Source organism: Euprymna scolopes, chromosome 14 (assembly GCF_053919585.1).
Source record: "Euprymna scolopes isolate OS-2025 chromosome 14, ASM5391958v1, whole genome shotgun sequence".
NCBI classification, from domain to species: Eukaryota; Metazoa; Mollusca; class Cephalopoda; order Sepiida; family Sepiolidae; genus Euprymna; species Euprymna scolopes.
Window position 1 is genome coordinate 113,782,225 of NC_136495.1, and position 22,354 is coordinate 113,804,578.

At 30.7% G+C, this 22,354-nt stretch overlaps 1 protein-coding gene across 1 annotated transcript in view; it reads right to left on the minus strand.

Moving 5' to 3' along the window:
* The window catches only part of LOC145292793 (atrial natriuretic peptide receptor 1-like), a 372,037-nt gene that overhangs the window by 298,888 nt on the left and 50,795 nt on the right, over positions 1-22,354 (minus strand). The window contains exons 9-10 of the mRNA XM_080138832.1: positions 11,498-11,609; positions 8,720-8,791 (exon numbers count right to left, since the gene is read on the minus strand). Of these exons, the coding sequence (XP_079994958.1) occupies positions 8,720-8,791; positions 11,498-11,609 (184 nt within the window). The remainder of the gene's footprint in view (positions 1-8,719; positions 8,792-11,497; positions 11,610-22,354) is intronic.

The window sequence follows — 22,354 nt, forward strand, 5'->3', positions numbered from 1 at the left end:
AACTCGAAGGGGAAAAATAAGTTCATTTCATAGAAGAAGAATAGAGAAGAGAAGATGTGTGTGTGTGTGTGTGTGTGTGTGTGTGTGTGTCAGAGGGTAGAACTGCTGACTATCAACTAGATAGCTTAGAGTTTCGAGTCTCTCTCTCTCTTTCTCTCTCTCTCTCTCTCTTTATATATATATATATATATATATATATACTAACAAGAAGTTTGACGTTTCCCGGGATGTAATGAGGATCTACAGATGTTCAACACATCTAATATTTTTAGCTTAAAAATTGTTTTAATTAGTCCAATATAGCCAGAAATGTTAACACTGAGATCCAACCTTTTGGTCATCAAATTTCTTTTTGCTAATAATTCACCACTTATGTAGGTCTAAAGCCACTCAAGCGTGAAGTCCAATGAGATGAGGTAGTTGTCAGTTCAATGATTATATAGGAATATAACGAGAGTTTAAACAATTAACTTACATCGAAATCGGTGAAATTACCCATTTTTTAATCAAATCGATTGACTGATTGCACTAGTCAAGGACCAATCGCGGTGCACCGGGAGGAAACTTCGAATGCCTCCTCGCAGTGACTTAGTCCACAATATATTGTAGTCTACATTGCACTATAGAGGATCTACTATTGAGTTTATAACATTATTTTTATATAATAGCTTCAATTAAGTTAATTTTTAAAATGCAAAATTAAATATTATTATTCAGTTGTTCTCTAAACAGGAATATTCATTTTGAATGCACTCCTGTCATATCAAAGAACCTACTGTTGACTTTATACACCGGAGCCTTCTGCTTGTACGGTAATAAAACTTCTTAAATGTTATTATGATGCTAGGCTGTATAAAGGTGTTAACTTTAGCTAAAATGGGGGTGTTTCTTCTTTAATCGAATTTTTCGATTATCGATTTTCGATACATATCGGATGCATTCTGATACCAAACCTATATAAGAACACACCCAGACACATAAAGTACATTTATGTAACATTTCAAAAGAACCGGCCCAGCTGTTTGGGAGTTCATAGGGAAAGAACTGACACACATACAAAGTTCCTTTTATAAGTAGAGATTAAATGAACTAAGATTACTTATGACTTTTCGCAGTAGACGATATTAGGCACAGGTAAAGAGTGGGGGAAATTATTGATAGGGGTTTCAGTTAGACGAGTGTTTTTCGTGAAAGTCAGGGTTGGGGACCATAGATTGGAGTTCAAACGCGCATTTGGTATGAAAATAACGATAAAGCAGAGACAGGCTCTCTTCTGTGAAAAAGAGGTTACAAGGAAGAAAAAGGGGCATTCTCCATTAGGGTTCGAACTCTATTTTAAACTCTGTCAAGGCAGGATAAGTAACTGTTATATCGTAGATTATATGAATAACAAGTCATTACTGGGGTTGTACAGAAAGGGTTTATTTAGGTAAAAAGGTACACACATTTCTAAGCGTCCATTGACAGCTTAGTACTAAATTCTGTCTCCCACGTGAGGAGAGTTTGATTGTCTTTTTATAGACGTAACAGTCCATTCATTTGAGGGGTGTTGGATCAGTCCATTATATCACCTTCCTCCCAAGCTAAATTCTTCCCTAGAATTTCGCTTCACCATTTTTTTCTTTTTTGACTTTGTCCAAAAAATTCAGTTCTTTTTCTTTTTCTTTCACTTCTCTTTAAAATTTGCGTTTGCGATTTTTTTTTATTTTGGAGAGTGACTTGTATTTTCAGTTACTGGTGCTTCCTTTTTTGGAGGCTCTATGTGAAAAAAATCATACAGTACTTCCATCGGTACTTCATTGTTTTTAACTATTTCAATATATCGGGGTCTGAGTTGGTTTATATGTTTTTTGTGGGAAAATGTCTGACCTTTTATAATGTAGACCATTCTTCCAATTCTTTTTGAAATTATGCCTTCTTCCCAAAAACTCTTCCCTGCCCGATAATTGTTGAAAAAAACTTTATCCCCGTCTTTGTATATCTTGTATCGTACATTATCTTTTACACTTTTTTTTTACTTTTTTACTCGGAATTAATCGGTCGAACACAGAGCGCACTTTTCTGGCAAACATTATTTCCGCTGGGGATAAATTTGCATTTGTATTGGGATTAGGCGTTATCCTGTACACTGCTAAAAATTTCTGAAGACTTTTTTCTTCAGTGTCGATGTTATCGTTCTTTTTTAACGCTCGTTTAAAAGTATCGACAAATCTTTCAGCTTGTCCGTTAGATAGAGGGCTAAAAGTTGGTGTTGTGATATGCTCTATGGCCAGTAACTCACAGTAGATCTTAAATTCTTGACCTTTGAACATGGTGCCATTATCACTAACAATTGTTTTTGGTACGCCAAAACGCCCAAACACCTCGTCCAACGCCTTTATTGTGTTTGCCGCTGTAGGATGTTTGAATTTAAAAATTTCTGGCCATTTCGACATGCTATCTACTATTACCAGGTAATAATACCCTTTTAGAGGCCCTGCGTAATCTATATGGATCCGCGTCCATGGTATATCTGTTTTAGGCCAAGGTTGCGTCTTAGTGGGCGGCGCTTTTGCTGCTAGTTGGCAACCCTTACATAATTTTATCATTTTTTCTATGTCCTGATCCATTCCAGGCCAGTACGTATATGCTCTCATTAGTGCTTTCATTCTGGAGATTCCAGGATGTCCCATGTGGAATTCTTTTAAAATTCTCTTCTGTAATACTTGAGGTATTACCACTCTATCTGCGTACATTAGAGTTTCATCGCACTTTGAAAATGGAAAAACTGTTAATCCTTTCCTCTTCTTTTCTTTTTGTCCCACTTGTTTTTTTTTATCTTGGTAATGTATTCATCTGTTCTTGCTGCTTTCTTTATTTCCTCAAGTTTTACCGGAAGTTCCCTAACAGTATTTATTAATATATCTGTTAGTTCATTTTCTTCTTTTAGTGCAGCTATAACAGTTTCTTCAAGTAATTCAGTTTTATTTGGGATCAACCTGGACAAACCATTTGCGTGTACAATTTTGCTGGATGCTAGGTGTTTCATTTTAAAATTGTAGTTTAACAGAATCATGCTCCATCTTTGTAACCTATTAGCCGTATGAGTAGGAACTCCTTTTTTGGAACCAAAAATCGATAACAAAGATTTGTGGTCCGTTTCCAAGATAAAAAATCTTCCATGGATGAACCTATGAAATTTCCTCATGGCGTATACAATTGCCAGACCTTCTTTTTCTATCTGACTATAATTTTTTTCTGCGGGTAGCAAAACCCTTGAGGCATGAATAATTGGTTTAGTCGATCCATCTTTAAGCCTGTGTAGTAGCACAGCACCTAAACCGTATTCGCTCGCATCTGCTGCTGCAATTAATTATTTTTTCGGATCGTAGTGAGCTAGTGCTAAATCCGATAACAGACATTTTTTAATCTTTAGGAATGCTTCATCACATTCTTTTGTCCAGAGCCATTTTTTATTCTTTTTCAATAATTCGTTTAAAGGTGCTCTTAGTTCATGCATATTTGGGATAAGAATTATAATAATTTGTTAGTCCCACAAATGACCGTAGCTGCACTATATTTTCTGGTCTAGGCATGCTTTTGATTGCTTCAGTCCTATTAGGATTAGGTTTTCTACCATTTCGATCAATCACTTGTCCCAAATATTCAATTTTGTCCATCCCAAAATTACATTTTTCGAGAGCCACTTTCAATCCATAGTTTGATATTCTCTCGAATACTTTGCCAATGTGGATTGTATGCTCTTTCACATTTTTACATTTATGTCATCTAGATAAGCCATAGCAAAATCCAAACCTGCTAGCATTGTATCCATAATTTGCTGGAACAAATTTGGGGCTACTTTTAAACCAAAAGGCAAACGTTTTAGTGAAAATAGTCCTTTATGGGTATTTAATGTCAGGTACTTAGCACAATCTTCCTGGACTTTTACTTGCCAATACGCTTCAGACAGATCAATTTTTGTAAAAAAATTTCCTCCGCTTAACTTCGAAAAAATTTCCTCTGGGGTAGGAAGCGGGTAGTTATGCTCCTTGAGACAATCATTTAGACCTGTCGAAAAGTCCGCGCATACCCTGATTTTATTATTTTTCTTCTTAACGTAAACCGTGGGTGAAGCCCATTCAGAGTAGTCAACTTTTTCTATTACTCCAATATCTTGAAGTCTCTTTAATTCTTTCTCTATAGTTTCTAATGCTGAATATGGAACCTTTCTTTTGGGTTTGAAAACTGGTTTAGCTTCGTCCTTTAGTTCAAATTTCACCTCCGTTTTCGTGCAGCAACCCAAACCTTCAGAGAATACCTCTGTAAAGTCTTTTTTTAATTCGTCAATAAACTTTCCTGGTAGTTTAGAATTTTCTAAACCCGCCAGACTTACTTTATTGCAAAATGAGCTAATGGGTTTTCCCCATAAATTAAAAAGAATTATTAAGTCTATACCGAACAAATTAGAATTTTTCCCCGGTACGACATATAACTTGGTTTTCACAGCATTCTCCTTTAGAGACACATTGGTAAAAAATTCACCCTTAAATTTTAGTTTATTTCCAGACACACTTCTGGCAATTTTTTTTTTTTGTATTTTGTAACTTTGGAAACCCAATTTTCTTCCAAGTTACTTCGTCAATTATACTTATGTCGCTTCCCGTATCTAGAAGACAGTTCACATTACAGCCATTAATTTTAATTTCAATATATTTTCTTTTATCACACCTAGACTCATTTTTAGAACCAATGGTCTTTATTTCTGCTTTTCGGTGAGTTCCGTTCGAATTCTTAGCCGCCAGTTGTTATATCGTAGATTATATGAATAACAAGTCATTACTGGGGTTGTACAGAAAGGGTTTATTTAGGTAAAAAGGTACACACATTTCTAAGCGTCCATTGACAGCTTAGTACTAAATTCTGTCTCCCACGTGAGGAGAGTTTGCTTGTCGTTTTATAGACGTAACAGTCCATTCATTTGAGGGGTGTTGGATCAGTCCATTATATCACCTTCCTCCCAAGCTAAATTCTTCCCTAGAATTTCGCTTCACCATTTTTTTTCTTTTTTGACTTTGTCCAAAAAATTCAGTTCTTTTTCTTTTTCTTTCACTTCTCTTTAAAATTTGCGTTTGCGAATTTTTTTTATTTTGGAGAGTGACTTGTATTTTCAGTTACTGGTGCTTCCTTTTTTGGAGGCTCTATGTGAAAAAAATCATACAGTACTTCCATCGGTACTTCATTGTTTTTAACTATTTCAATATATCGGGGTCTGAGTTTGTTTATATGTTTTGTGTGGGAAAATGTCTGACCTTTTATAATATAGACCATTCTTCCAATTCTTTTTGAAATTATGCCTTCTTCCCAAAAACTCTTCCCTGCCCGATAATTGTTGAAAAAAACTTTATCCCCGTCTTTGTATATCTTGTATCGTACATTATCTTTTACACTTTTTTTTACTTTTTTACTCGGAATTAATCGGTCGAACACAGAGCGCACTTTTCTGGCAAACATTATTTCCGCTGGGGATAAATTTGCATTTGTATTGGGATTAGGCGTTATCCTGTACACTGCTAAAAATTTCTGAAGACTTTTTTCTTCAGTGTCGATGTTATCGTTCTTTTTTAACGCTCGTTTAAAAGTATCGACAAATCTTTCAGCTTGTCCGTTAGATAAAGGGCTAAAAGTTGGTGTTGTGATATGCTCTATGGCCAGTGACTCACAGTAGATCTTAAATTCTTGACCTTTGAACATGGTGCCATTATCACTAACAATTGTTTTTGGTACGCCAAAACGCCCAAACACCTCGTCCAACGCCTTTATTGTGTTTGCCGCTGTAGGATGTTTGAATTTAAAAATTTCTGGCCATTTCGACATGCTATCTACTATTACCAGGTAATAATACCCTTTTAGAGGTCCTGCGTAATCTATATGGATCCGCGTCCATGGTATATCTGTTTTAGGCCAAGGTTGTGTCTTAGTGGGCGGCGCTTTTGCTGCTAGTTGGCAACCCTTACATAATTTTATCAGTTTTTCTATGTCCTGATCCATTCCAGGCCAGTACGTATATGCTCTCATTAGTGCTTTCATTCTGGAGATTCCAGGATGTCCCATGTGGAATTCTTTTAAAATTCTCTTCTGTAATACTTGAGGTATTACCACTCTATCTGCGTACATTAGAGTTTCATCGCACTTTGAAAATGGAAAAACTGTTAATCCTTTCCTCTTCTTTTCTTTTTGTCCCACTTGTTTTTTTTATCTTGGTAATGTATTCATCTGTTCTTGCTGCTTTCTTTATTTCCTCAAGTTTTACCGGAAGTTCCCTAACAGTATTTATTAATATATCTGTTAGTTCATTTTCTTCTTTTAGTGCAGCTATAACAGTTTCTTCAAGTAATTCAGTTTTATTTGGGATCAACCTGGACAAACCATCTGCGTGTACAATTTTGCTGGATGCTAGGTGTTTCATTTTAAAATTGTAGTTTAACAGAATCATGCTCCATCTTTGTAACCTATTAGCCGTATGAGTAGGAACTCCTTTTTTGGAACCAAAAATCGATAACAAAGGTTTGTCGTCCGTTTCCAAGATAAAAAATCTTCCATGGATGAACCTATGAAATTTCCTCATGGCGTATACAATTGCCAGACCTTCTTTTTCTATCTGACTATAATTTTTTTCTGCGGGTAGCAAAACCCTTGAGGCATGAATAATTGGTTTAGTCGATCCATCTTTGAGTCTGTGTAGTAGCACAGCACCTAAACCGTATTCGCTCGCATCTGCTGCTACAATTAATTATTTTTTCGGATCGTAGTGAGCTAGTGCTAAATCCGATGACAGACATTTTTTAATCTTTAGGAATGCTTCATCACATTCTTTTGTCCAGAGCCATTTTTTATTCTTTTTCAATAATTCGTTTAAAGGTGCTCTTAGTTCATGCATATTTGGGATAAGAATTATAATAATTTGTTAGTCCCACAAATGACCGTAGCTGCACTATATTTTCTGGTCTAGGCATGCTTTTGATTGCTTCAGTCCTATTAGGATTAGGTTTTCTACCATTTCGATCAATCACTTGTCCCAAATATTCAATTTTGTCCATCCCAAAATTACATTTTTCGAGAGCCACTTTCAATCCATAGTTTGATATTCTCTCGAATACTTTGCCAATGTGGATTTTATGCTCTTTCACATTTTTACATTTATGTCATCTAGATAAGCCATAGCAAAATCCAAACCTGCTAGCATTGTATCCATAATTTGCTGGAACAAATTTGGGGCTACTTTTAAACCAAAAGGCAAACGTTTTAGTGAAAATAGTCCTTTATGGGTATTTAATGTCAGGTACTTAGCACAATCTTCCTGGACTTTTACTTGCCAATACGCTTCAGACAGATCAATTTTTGTAAAAAATTTTCCTCCGCTTAACTTCGAAAAAATTTCCTCTGGGGTAGGAAGCGGGTAGTTATGCTCCTTGAGACAATCATTTAGACCTGTCGAAAAGTCCGCGCATACCCTGATTTTATTATTTTTCTTCTTAACGTAAACCGTGGGTGAAGCCCATTCAGAGTAGTCAACTTTTCTATTACTCCAATATCTTGAAGTCTCTTTAATTCTTTCTCTATAGTTTCTAATGCTGAATATGGAACCTTTCTTTTGGGTTTGAAAACTGGTTTAGCTTCGTCCTTTAGTTCAAATTTCACCTCCGTTTTCGTGCAGCAACCCAAACCTTCAGAGAATACCTCTGTAAAGTCTTTTTTTAATTCGTCAATAAACTTTCCTGGTAGTTTAGAATTTTCTAAACCCGCCAGACTTACTTTATTGCAAAATGAGCTAATGGGTTTTCCCCATAAATTAAAAAGAATTATTAAGTCTATACCGAACAAATTAGAATTTTTCCCCGGTACGACATATAACTTGGTTTTCACAGCATTCTCCTTTAGAGACACATTGGTAAAAAATTCACCCTTAAATTTTAGTTTATTTCCAGACACACTTCTGGCAATTTTTTTTTTTTGTATTTTGTAACTTTGGAAACCCAATTTTCTTCCAAGTTACTTCGTCAATTATACTTATGTCGCTTCCCGTATCTAGAAGACAGTTCACATTACAGCCATTAATTTTAATTTCAATATATTTTCTTTTATCACACCTAGACTCATTTTTAGAACCAATGGTCTTTATTTCTGCTTTTCGGTGAGTTCCGTTCGAATTCTTAGCCGCCAGTTGTTATATCGTAGATTATATGAATAACAAGTCATTACTGGGGTTGTACAGAAAGGGTTTATTTAGGTAAAAAGGTACACACATTTCTAAGCGTCCATTGACAGCTTAGTACTAAATTCTGTCTCCCACGTGAGGAGAGTTTGCTTGTCTTTTTATAGACGTAACAGTCCATTCATTTGAGGGGTGTTGGATCAGTCCATTATATCAGTAACCATCATGTAATACTTTTAATTTAAGCCAGCTCGGGATTTATTAGCAGTTGTGAGAAAGGGTTTGAAGCAATAGGTATTTAATAGCAATATATAATAGATTAATCGAAAAAGGTGATTAGACTAAACAATGCAATCAAATTAACTCATGAGATGTGATTTTTTATAACGAAAGACTTCCCTAAAATTGAGAGATTTTGTTTAAAAAATGTTTTTAAATGCCATAGACAAAACAAGGATATGTAAACAGACCAAAAAAAGACGAAAAGTGAGAAGAAATATGAATAAATAGTTGAGCTTCGTTTACCTTGTATGTCGCTGTCTCAATGAAAACCTGGCAGTCGGAAATCATGGAAAATTTGGATGATTGGCAACTCACCTGAACAAAAAAAAAAAGATTAAAACAGTAATTTATCAAAAAAAAAATTTAATAAAATATCATACTTAGAGAAGACTGTCACTTAGTATATGTAAGACTAAGACCATAATTAAAATTACTGAAAACTTCTACAATAGTTGTAGGAGCGAGGACGATCTATCTGCGTTGACTAAATAGAAAGTTCAGTTAGAAATAATATGCAGATTTGTGCGTTCGATAAAAAGCACTCAGAGAGGATAGGAAGATTTTTTTTTAATTTTCTTTTCTACAAGTTTACAGTTTGGGACTTTATTTATGTATCATTTTAAGGTTGCAAAATTTATATATTCAAAAATTTATGAGTGGTTCATTAGTTAAGGAGTTTTTATATAACAATAATAATAATAATAATAATAATAATAATAATAATAATAATAAAATAATAATAATATATATATGTGTATAATATAAGCGTATATATAAGCGTATATATATATATATATATGTGTGTGTAAAAATATCGTTAATTCATTACCCACACAGCAACAGCCATATAGCGCAATGGTGAGAAGCCTTGACTGTCATTTTGGCGGTTGGGTTTCGATCCTGGCTTGAGGCAGTTGCATGTCTAGCCGCACTGATGAGCTGTGAAACAGCGAAACAGTACTCATGTGAATGACTATATATATATATAAGTGTGTTGGAACTATTAGAGTTTTGCGTTTTTTATATGAATAGCTTCGAGGAGTTTTAGCTTCTTAGTATTTGTTTCTTGTTGTAGTATTTTTCTGTTGTTGACTAAAATTTCTCTGAAATTCGAGGGCAGCAGTGATGTATTTTATGTAAGTATTTGAATATGGCACTAGATTACACCTTATGGCAGGTAAGGTGACGGGATAATGTGGTAGCGGTATGTCCGACGTAATTATTAGTTGCATTGTTGTTATAGGAGTTACATTCTCCCAAAGGGCATTTAAACTGATAGATGATGTTGGTGCATTCAAGTGCTTGACCTCCATAGAATGGAAATATGTCACAAAGTTTAACAAGGTTTTATATATATATATCCACAGAATATTGTGATAAGTGTTTCAGTGTGAACAGGTATGGTATAATAAATTATGGGGTTTATCTATTTTCTTTTTACTTTCATCATATTTTGCTTTGGTTTTGATACCCCAAATTCGAAGCTATCTCTTTACAACCCTTCCTTTTCATAACCTATCATACTTTCATAAATCAGAGTCCATTTTCTGTAGGCTGTTTTTGAACCCAGTCAACGACGGGTACTTTTGCTAGTATATGCATAGGAGAACAATAGAAATGGGAAATGAAGTCACAAAACTATATATTGGAGAATATAGATTGGTTCATTTATTCGATAAGGGAATTCAAACAATTAAGTTGGGGAATAGAAGGGACTCTTTATGCCAAGGCATTTCAAAACCTAATGCTTCTCATCAGAAGAGTAGAGAAGATGCTAGGTAACACAGTGGGGATGTGGCGTCTAGCGTTGGATTCATTAAGAACGAAATAAATCAAGTAAAATTATATATGATGTTGGGGGAGTTTTATCGAATTCTAGATATAGGAGAGGCGTATTATATAGAGTGTAATGTAGAAAGGCGTATAGGGTCTTTATCATAGTCTTAAATGTATGTAGTATACGTTTTAGGGTTATGGTGGGTATAGTGTGGATGGGTGGTAATTCTATTTTATCAGTGTGTAAGATGTCTATTATCTATGAAGGGACATTTTGACAGATGCAACCGAGATGACAACAGCACTATGAAGTGGTGTATAATTTTGGGAGGGGTATTATGGTGATGATTTAAGGCGAAAGGACGGATGAGTATGTACTAAGCAGGGATTGAGCAAAGGGTATTACATGGGGCGTTCTGTTCCGGGGTTTTAATTTATTGGGGCGAGGGAGGGTTAAAACGTTAGTTAAGAACCTACTGTTGACTTTATACATAGGTCTAGGCTATAGAAAGGGCGAGAAATTGTCTTGATGCTCATCTTGATCAAATAGTCTATGACAAGGGTGGAGTTGTGAACTACACACTTGGGACAAACTTTGCACAAAGTTTCCGCATCTTCAGTTCCTTCCGAATAATTGTGTGTACAGTTTCCACACTGACATCAAACATCACTTAGACACACGACGGTCCTTGTCTATAAAATTCTTTACTTGGCCAATCAACTCTAGTGTTCTGACTTCCTTCCTCCCACACCTCTCATCATCCATCACAGACTCCCTGCCTTCTTTAAATCTCATATGTGACTCAATGCATGAACATACCAACACATACACATACAAACACTTGCACATACAAACACATACACATACCAACACGTACATATACGAACACATACACATGCAAACACATACACATACCAACACATATACATACCAACATATACATACCAGCACATACAAACACCAACACATGCGCACATGCATATATTTACAATGAACGTTGTTCGATTTTGAAAATGTCCAATTTTTCATAAACGTTTATTAAGCATTTAGGTTTTATATCCACATTGTCTCTTTCTCATAATTGTTTAAATCTGAGATAGCAGGCTTGACACTCGTTTCATCACATTAGTCCTTATCATTGACTGACACCTGGCCTTGATAAATAGTGACAAAAAATTAACGCTGAGAAAAGAAGTTCTATATAAAAAAAAATTATTCAAATGCGATTCACATTGTAAGCTTACCAAACTTGTATTAAAATCGATGTTGCTTCGTTTTTTATTTCCATTGAATTTGATATCGCTAATGTCGATCCTCCAGGCCATAGCTTTCATGTTTCTTTTCTCTTGGATGTGTCTAAATAAAAAAAAATTACAGTGGAACAAAAATTAGAGTAAAGCACTCGGGAAAGTGTAGATTTACGGCAAAGTCGAACATTAATCCATCTGACGAATTAATTAATGAATTAAATTTTTGTTTTTAATTCTTAATCACAAGTATAATTGAGGTGTACACAGACTTACACACACGCACACATACAAACACACACAGGAACACATACACAGTCACACACGTATATAGTTAAAGAAAGTTACACACACACACACACACACATATATATATATATATATATTTCAAGCACGTCTAATTGAATACGATTTTTCTGGATATCTTTTCCATTCGCCGAGCAGTCTTTTTTATTTCAGCTGGCATGTTGTATAAAATGGCGCACAAAAATTGTTGCACAACCATATTCTTCTCGCGCGCTTTCTATCAATTGCTGAACAACAACTTTTGGGCGCTATTTTATACCACACGCCAGCTGAAATAAAAAAGACCGCTCAGCGAACGGAAAAGATATCCAGAAAAATCGGAAAAAAGAATAACTCTGTCGTGTTCTATCAGATGTGCTTATATAATGACTTGCTAATATAAAATATACAAATATATGTGTGTGTGTGTGTGTGTGTGTGTGTGTGTGTGTGTGTGTGTGTGTGTGTGTGTGTGTGTGTGTGTGTGTGTGTGTGTGTGTGTGCGCGTGCGTGCGGGTCCGTAAATGATAGAGTAATCTCTGTAGGAAATCATAATGCGTGTATATATGTGATTAATAAAGCATGATTAAATATTAAAAGAATACACAATTAAAAAATCGGTCAGCTATATTTTATGGGAGAATCTTGCTTTATGCTAAGTGCAAACCGTCATTTACTCCACTATATATACACGTAAATGTAAAAGTTATATTATTTTTTATATATTTGATTTTATTTTCTTTTATTTTGGGATGTATAGTATCTTCTATAAAGAAAATATACATGTGTGTGTGTGTGTGTGTGTGTGTGCGTGCGTGCGCGCGGGTATGGATGACGGCGATATTGATATTTCGTCATACATGAGATGACAAATATGGCCTTTTAAACCTGCCTTAACATCAGGTCTGCAAATAGTAGATAATATTTTGATGACTAGACTCTGTTTCGTTCGTAGCTTAACTGAAGAATGATAAAATTTACGTTGTTTTGTGTTGCTTCGAGCGAGCAACACCAAGACGGCATGAATATCATCGTTCTTCAATAAAGCTACAACGGACAGCCGGCATATTCATCTGAAAATTCTTTACTGCTTGTAGGGTTGAAACAAATTTAAAATCAGATATAGCTAACTGATTTTTTGGTTGTTTTCCTTTTTTTTTTTAATTTATATATATTATTTTTATTATTATTATGATTTTTATGTATCTACATAAAATATTAATTTTTACTATTCCCGTATCCTTAAATATATCGAAAAGTGTAAAGGGAATAACTTGATTTTGTCCATATTTATAAATTCATAATTTTTATCGGAATTCCTTTATATTTTTGATTATTTTTATTTTTTCTTTATTAATCTCCTATGCTTAATTTGTCTTTTTTGTCTTTATTAATCTCCTATGCTTAATTTGTCTTATTTTTTTTATTAATCTCCTATGCTTAATTTGTCTTTTTTTTGTCTTTATTAATCTCCTATGCTTAATCTGTCTTTTTTTTCTTTATTAATCTCCTATGCTTAATTTGTCTTTTTTTGTCTTTATTAATCTCTTATGCTTAATTTGTCTTTTTTTTGTCTTTATTAATCTCCTATGCTTAATTTGTCTTTTTTTGTCTTTATTAATCTCCTATGCTTAATTTGTCTTTTTTTGTCTTTATTAATCTCTTATGCTTAATTTGTCTTTTTTTGTCTTTATTAATCTCTTATGCTTAATTTGTCTTTTTTTGTCTTTATTAATCTCCTATGCTTAATTTGTCTTTTTTTGTCTTTATTAATCTCCTATGCTTAATTTGTCTTTTTTTGTCTTTATTAATCTCCTATGCTTAATTTGTCTTTTTTTGTCTTTATTAATCTCCTATGCTTAATTTGTCTTTTTTTTTTTTGTCTTTATTAATCTCCTATGCTTAATTTGTCTTTTTTTTTGTCTTTATTAATCTCTTATGCTTAATTTGTCTTTTTTGTCTTTATTAATCTCTTATGCTTAATTTTAAACTTGTAGTTCTCCCATTATTCGCTTTATAGCAATCTATGTTAAATTTATGACGTAGTTTATTTCAAACGTATATTCTTATTTAGTCTATTTTAATCCATCTCAATACTTTGCAATTAATTAATTTTTGTTTTCTTTTGGCTGTTGCTACTGAAATTTCTCGAGTGTTAGTTTATTACCAATAACGATTATTAAATTTTAAGTTTAATTCTATTTCCCTTATTTAGATTATATTTAATTTATTTTCTATATGTTAAGTTAGCAACCTACTACTTTATTTATTGCACCATCTTAAATCCTTAAATCTGTTGTATCAAATTTAAAATTCACTTACTACACTTATATTTTACTCACAACATATTCCTTAATTATTTTTTTATATTCATGTTACTTTAGTCAGGTCTTAGGCGTGGTAATAGGAATCTGTTTCTCTGTAGACAGATTTGTATAACATCAAACATTTTATTATTTTTTAATTGGAATTCATTGAGATGAGTATTATTTATTAATTTATTTGTTGCGGACTAAACGAACTGACGAAGGCCAGAGGAATAGTTGGTCGAAACGTCGTGAAACAACTAATAAAAGATGAGGATAACCGTCTGCAATAAATAAAATTAATCAAACATTTTGTTTAAATTTTCTTCTTTAGAATTCACTATGTGGTATACTCAAGTAAACATAAATTACATTTTTTATTTGCTAGGTTTATATTTTCTAGCTTTATCTACTATTGGCCATTTTAATTTAAATTCTATTTTATTCTTACGTAGTTCTCTAACCCAATCCCCTTATGCAGTTGTGTTTCTCTTCTTATTTTTAATATTTATTCTTGTCGTATCCTTATTTCTCTCCTTATCAATTTAGTTCTTTCTCTTGTCAAATGTTAAAGGATGCAATATGGTTTTTGTATCTCTCCTTAAAATTACATTTAGTTCCCACTATGTATATCTTTTTACTATTATACACATTAACTTCACATTTGTATACAATTTTAGAAATTAAACAATTGCCTTCCGATGGGCATTCGTTAGGTATTCTACAGTTACATTTTTTCAATATTTAATTCCCCTGGTTCAATCTTATTGTTATTCACCAATTTGTTAATTTTACGATCATTTGAACTTATTTTAGTTTTACTTAAATTTGTGGTGGTTTAGAATGAAAGTTTAACTGTGTTCATCTTAATTATTTTACTTAATTTATTGTCTGAGGGGAAGTTTTTATCAATTATTTTGTAAAATTCTTTAGGGATATTATTTTGTATATTTTCACTGAAAGGTGGATTAAACCAGTCTTGCTTTTTGTGTCTGTTTCTGTTCTTCATAACTCCACCATTACTATTATATGCTTTTTAATTTCATTCTTTTTATTCTTATCTTTATTTTCATACCTATTTTATTCCCTAGATTTCTTTTTCCCTTCATCGCCATGTTATATGATATTGTGTATGTTATCCTACTATCTTTATTATCCATCTCCATTATGTATTTGATCATTCGTTGATATCCTGCTCAATGTATCGTTGTGGTAACCCTTATTTTTATCGAATATATTCTTTTTGATATACTGGGATGATTGCTTTTTTCATACTTTTAGTGTGATTAGATTTATACTCTATAAAGAATAGTGTTTGCCTCGATTTTTGATACGGTTCATAAGAATTATTGTTAAGGTTTAGGGATATTTCCAAAAAATGTTTTTTCTATTATTCGATCGCTTGAATTAACTAAAAATAATGCAACATCTCTATATATATATCTCTATTTAAGCCCGGTATTTTTTCTTCGTCTATTTTAGTATGTACAGACCTACTAAGTCCGTTACACAGGGTCTGGATATCCCATCGTAACATCAAAGTGGTTTTCTTTATCCTTTCTCGTCTATAATACATTATCGTATCTTATTAAGGTTTTTCTCGCTAGTTTTATCATTTTTATTTCTAATCTAGTTACAATTTTTCTGCCAATTTTATTGCTTTTTCAAAGAGTTCAGGAGTTATAGATGAATAATATGAGTCAATATCAAACATAACCTCACCAGAAGAAATCCAAAGGTTTTGTTGGATTTTAGATTTTAAAGTAGGTATAATCCTGTCCAATATATTTTACTAATATTACCTAAATCAAAAACATATGGTGCAATTAATTTTATGCTGGGTTTAGGGTTAGATTTATGATCTTTCAACAAAAACCGTGGGTTAAGTGGTGTATATCTTTCTACTTTACCTTGAATATTCATTTTTCACATATTCTTAAGGTTAATGATTTTATGTTATAAAAATTGTCTTCGTTGCTTTTTTATCATTTTTATTTAGTTCACTCAAAATGAATTTATTATATGTTTCGAAGTTTATACGTTATTGTTCATTGTCTTATTATTTATTTGCTGGAATTATTATGTGTCAACACTATTTTTTTTAATTATACTTTTTATTTTACTGTATTTTTTTGCTTTTTAACCTTTACATCTCACAAGTTTTTTTGCTGTATTTTTTGCTTTTAAACCTTTACATCTCACAAGTTTTCGTATCCTTGTTTTAATTTTGTACATTCTGCAATAATTTTTCTTCTTTTCGTCTGTAAAATTTCCATTTGTATTCTTACCTTGTGTTATTCTTTTCCTCCCCCATACTCCCTCTGATTCTGATATATATACAAGGTGACCCAAAAAACAAAAGCTAAATGGAGGTCATCTAGAACATATGCTGTAGAACGGAGAAAAAAGGCCAAAGACTTATTAAATAAAAAACACTTTAACAATAGAACAATATGTAAAGACATTCCCCTTAAAGGAAATAATAATAATAATAATAATAATAATAATAATAATATATATATATATATATATATATATATATATATATATATATATATATATATACAGGGTGAACCCAAAAAAAACAAAAGCTAACTGGAGGTCATCTAGAACATATGCTGTAGAACGGAGAAAAAAAAGCCAAATACACTAGTGTTTTGATGTTATGTTTTGAATATAATAAAGTAGTTATGGCCAAAGTTTCATTTCATTCGGACAAGACACTAAGACTAAGAAACGGGGCCTAATTAGAGTTGGGACCCGTTTTGGGGGGGGTCACCCTATATATATATATATATATATATATATATATATATATATATATATATATATATATATATATATATATATATATATATATATATATGCACACGACGGATATAGGCTGGATTTGACTTTTAGATAACTCACAGAACCTAAATTATAATTGTTTATAAAATGCATTTACTGAAAATTTATAATTTGTTAAATATATGAATTTTTAAATATATGAATTCATTAGATATATAAATCTGTTAAATGTATTGATTTCTGAAGTATATGAACTTGTTGAAATCGCTTTTTACTTTTTTGCTAAACTTTTATAAAATTCGATTCGCCATCAAATGACCCAAAATGGTTTGATATACCGTAGAACAAAAAAATCAACCAACTAGTAAAAATATGTATAAAATATATGAAGGGGGGCAATAATAGAAAGTTTTATGCTTTTATTGTGGGTACATTATATTTTGGAGTTTCATTATTATTATTATTAAAATTATTATTATTATTATTATTATTATTATTATTATTATTATTATTATTATTATTATTAAAATTATTATTATTATTATTAAAATTATTATTATTATTAAAATTATTATTATTATTAAAATAATTATTATTATTATTAAAATTATTATTATTATTATTATTATTAAAATTATTATTATTATTAAAATTATTATTATTATTATTATTATTATTATTATTATTATTATTATTATTATTATTATTATTATTAATACGATACCGTGTGTATTATTTTTGTGTCATGCTTACATCTTTTTTCTTTCGAGTGACTGTCATTTACTTGTTATGATCTTTTATGAAATTTGTCTTTTTTTTGTCTTTATTAATCTCCTATACTTAATTTTTTCTTTTTTTGTCTTTATTAATCTCCTATGCTTTAATTTGTCTTTTTTTTTGTCTTTATTAATCTCCTATACTTAATCTGTCTTTTTTTTCTTTATTAATCTCCTATGCTTTAATTTGTCTTTTTTGTCTTTATTAATCTCCTATACTTAATTTGTCTTTTTTTGTCTTTATTAATCTCCTATGCTTAATTTGTCTTTTTTTTCTTTATTAATCTCCTATGCTTTAATTTGTCTTTTTTTTTTGTCTTTATTAATCTCCTATACTTAATCTGTCTTTTTTTTCTTTATTAATCTCCCATGCTTAATTTGTCTTTTTTGTCTTTATTAATCTCCTATGCTTAATTTGTCTTTTTTGTCTTTATTAATCTCCTATGCTTAATTTGTCTTTTTTTTGTCTTTATTAATCTCCTATGCTTAATTTGTCTTTTTTGTCTTTATTAATCTCTTATGCTTAATTTTAAACTTGTAGTTCTCCCATTATTCGCTTTATAGCAATCTATGTTAAATTTATGACGTAGTTTATTTCAAACGTATATTCTTATTTAGTCTTTTTTAATCCATCTGAATACTTTGCAATTAATTAATTTTTGTTTTCTTTTGGCTGTTGCTACTGAAATTTCTCGAGTGTTAGTTTATTACCAATAACGATTATTAAATTTTAAGTTTAATTCTATTTCCCTTATTTAGATTATATTTAATTTATTTTCTATATGTTAAGTTAGCAACCTACTACTTTATTTATTGCACCATCTTAAATCCTTAAATCTCTTGTATCAAATTTAAAATTCACTTACTACACTTATATTTTACTCACAACATATTCCTTAATTATTTTTTTATATTCATGTTACTTTAGTCAGGTCTTAGGCGTGGTAATAGGAATCTGTTTCTCTGTAGACAGATTTGTATAACATCAAACATTTTATTATTTTTTAATTGGAATTCATTGAGATGAGTATTATTTATTAATTTATTTGTTGCGGACTAAACGAACTGACGAAGGCCAGAGGAATAGTTGGTCGAAACGTCGTGAAACAACTAATAAAAGATGAGGATAACCGTCTGCAATAAATAAAATTAATCAAACATTTTGTTTAAATTTTCTTCTTTAGAGTTCACTATGTGGTATACTCAAGTAAACATAAATTACATTTTTTATTTGCTAGGTTTATATTTTCTAGCTTTATCTACTATTGGCCATTTTAATTTAAATTCTATTTTATTCTTACGTAGTTCTCTAACCCAATCCCCTTATGCAGTTGTGTTTCTCTTCTTATTTTTAATATTTATTCTTGTCGTATCCTTATTTCTCTCCTTATCAATTTAGTTCTTTCTCTTGTCAAATGTTAAAGGATGCAATATGGTTTTTGTATCTCTCCTTAAAATTACATTTAGTTCCCACTATGTATATCTTTTTACTATTATACACATTAACTTCACATTTGTATACAATTTTAGAAATTAAACAATTGCCTTCCGATGGGCATTCGTTAGGTATTCTACAGTTACATTTTTTCAATATTTAATTCCCCTGGTTCAATCTTATTGTTATTCACCAATTTGTTAATTTTACGATCATTTGAACTTATTTTAGTTTTACTTAAATTTGTGGTGGTTTAGAATGAAAGTTTGACTGTGTTCATCTTAATTATTTTACTTAATTTATTGTCTGAGGGGAAGTTTTTATCAATTATTTTGTAAAATTCTTTAGGGATATTATTTTGTATATTTTCACTGAAAGGTGGATTAAACCAGTCTTGCTTTTTGTGTCTGTTTCTGTTCTTCATAACTCCACCATTACTATTATATGCTTTTTAATTTCATTCTTTTTATTCTTATCTTTATTTTCATACCTATTTTATTCCCTAGATTTCTTTTTCCCTTCATCGCCATGTTATATGATATTGTGTATGTTATCCTACTATCTTTATTATCCATCTCCATTATGTATTTGATCATTCGTTGATATCCTGCTCAATGTATCGTTGTGGTAACCCTTATTTTTATCGAATATATTCTTTTTGATATACTGGGATGATTGCTTTTTTCATACTTTTAGTGTGATTAGATTTATAGTCTATAAAGAATAGTGTTTGCCTCGATTTTTGATACGGTTCATAAGAATTATTGTTAAGGTTTAGGGATATTTCCAAAAAAATGTTTTTTTCTATTATTCGATCGCTTGAATTAACTAAAAATAATGCATCATCTCTATATATCTCTCTATTTAAGCCCGGTATTTTTTCTTCGTCTCCTTTAGTATGTACAGACCTACTAAGTCCGTTACACAGGGTCTGGATATCCCATCGTAACATCAAAGTGGTTTTCTTTATCCTTTCTCGTCTATAATACATTATCGTATCTTATTAAGGTTTTTCTCGCTAGTTTTATCATTTTTATTTCTAATCTAGTTACAATTGTTTCGTTTTCTGCCAATTTTATTGCTTTTTCAAAGAGTTCAGGAGTTATAGATGAATAATATGAGTCAATATCAAACATAACCTCACCAGAAGAAATCCAAAGGTTTTGTTGTATTTTAGATTTTAAAGTAGGTATAATCCTGTCCAATATATTTTACTAATATTACCTAAATCAAAAACATATGGTGCAATTAATTTTATGCTGGGTTTAGGGTTAAGTTTATGATCTTTCAACAAAAACCGCGGGTTAAGTGGTGTATATCTTTCTACTTTACCTTGAATATTCATTTTTCACATATTCTTAAGGTTAATGATTTTATGTTATAAGAATTGTCTTCGTTGCCTTTTTATCATTTTTATTTAGTTCACTCAAACTGAATTTATTATATGTTTCGAAGTTTATACTTTATTGTTCATTGTTTTATTATTTATTTGCTGGAATTATTATGTTAGTCTTGTCAACACTATTTTTTTAATTATACTTTTTATTTTACTGTATTTTTTTGCTTTTTTAACCTTTACATCTCACAAGTTTTTTTACTGTATTTTTTGCTTTTTAACCTTTACATCTCACAAGTTTTCGTATCCTATTTTTAATTTTGTACATTCTGCAATAATTAGTTTTCTTGTTTTCGTCTGTAAAATTTGCATTTGTATTCTTACCTTGTGTTATTCTTTTCCTCCCCATACTCCCTCTGATTCTGATATATATACAAGGTGACCCAAAAAACAAAAGCTAAATGGAGGCCATCTAGAACATATGTTGTAGAACGGAGAAAAAAGGCCAAAGACCCTAGTATTTTGATGTGATGTTTTGAATATAATAAACTAGTTATGACCAAAGTTTCATTTCATTCGAACAAAACATTAAGAAACGGGGCCTAATTAGAGTTGGGACCCGTTTGGAGGGGGGGGTCACCCTATATATATATATATATATATATATATATATATATATATATATATATATATATATATATATATATGCACACGACGTATATAGGCTGGATTTGACTTTTAGATAACTCACAGAACCTAAATTATAATTGTTTATAAAATGTATTTACTGAAAATTTATAATTTGTTAAATTTATGAATTTTTAAATATATGAATTCATTAGATATATAAATCTGTTAATATTAATATCTGAAGTATATGAACTTGTTGAAATCGCTTTTTACTTTTTTGCTAAACTTTTATAAAATTCGATTCGCCATCAAATGACCCAAAATGGTTTGATATACCGTAGAACAAAAAAATCAACCAACTAGTAAAAATATGTATAAAATATATGAAGGGGGGCAATAATAGAAAGTTTTATGCTTTTATTGTGGGTACATTATATTTTGGAGTTTCATTATTATTATTATTAAAATTATTATTATTATTATTATTATTATTATTATTATTATTATTATTATTATTATTATTATTAAAATTATTATTATTATTATTAAAATTATTATTATTATTAAAATTATTATTATTATTAAAATAATTATTATTATTATTAAAATTATTATTATTATTATTAAAATTATTATTATTATTATTAAAATTATTATTATTATTATTATTATTATTATTATTAATACGATACCGTGTGTATTATTTTTGTGTCATGCTTACATCTTTTTCCTTTCGAGTGACTGTCATTTACTTGTTATGATCTTCCATTTCTTGTAATAAATAAATTTACCAAGAACTCGTCATAAGTTTTGGTTTCGGCTTCCATTATAGCTGAAGGAACTCAAGTTATATATATATATGAATATTTTTTTTAATCACAGCTTTATAATGTGTAAGAATTGATAGAAAAATGACTCTATAATAATATATATGTGTGAAATGTATATATATATATATATATATATATATATATATATATATATATATATATATATGAAATCTGCATGAATTAATATATTGTATTTAAGCGTATTTTATGACTGGGCTATGCCCGGTGTCCCTGCTAGCTTAGGTACATACTTTTGCAATTTTAACAAAATATCTACAATAATATCAGAGCGTCTCCATTTACACTGAACATCTACAGAATGCCAACATCAATATATTACATATGAAAGAGTCCGCTGTGGAATTTCCACAGGTTCTGCCAGTATATATAAACGTAATATATCATGTTAAGAGATAATTTTATAAGCATGAATTTGCATACGTATTAAAGAAAAAAGGTGCAAGTT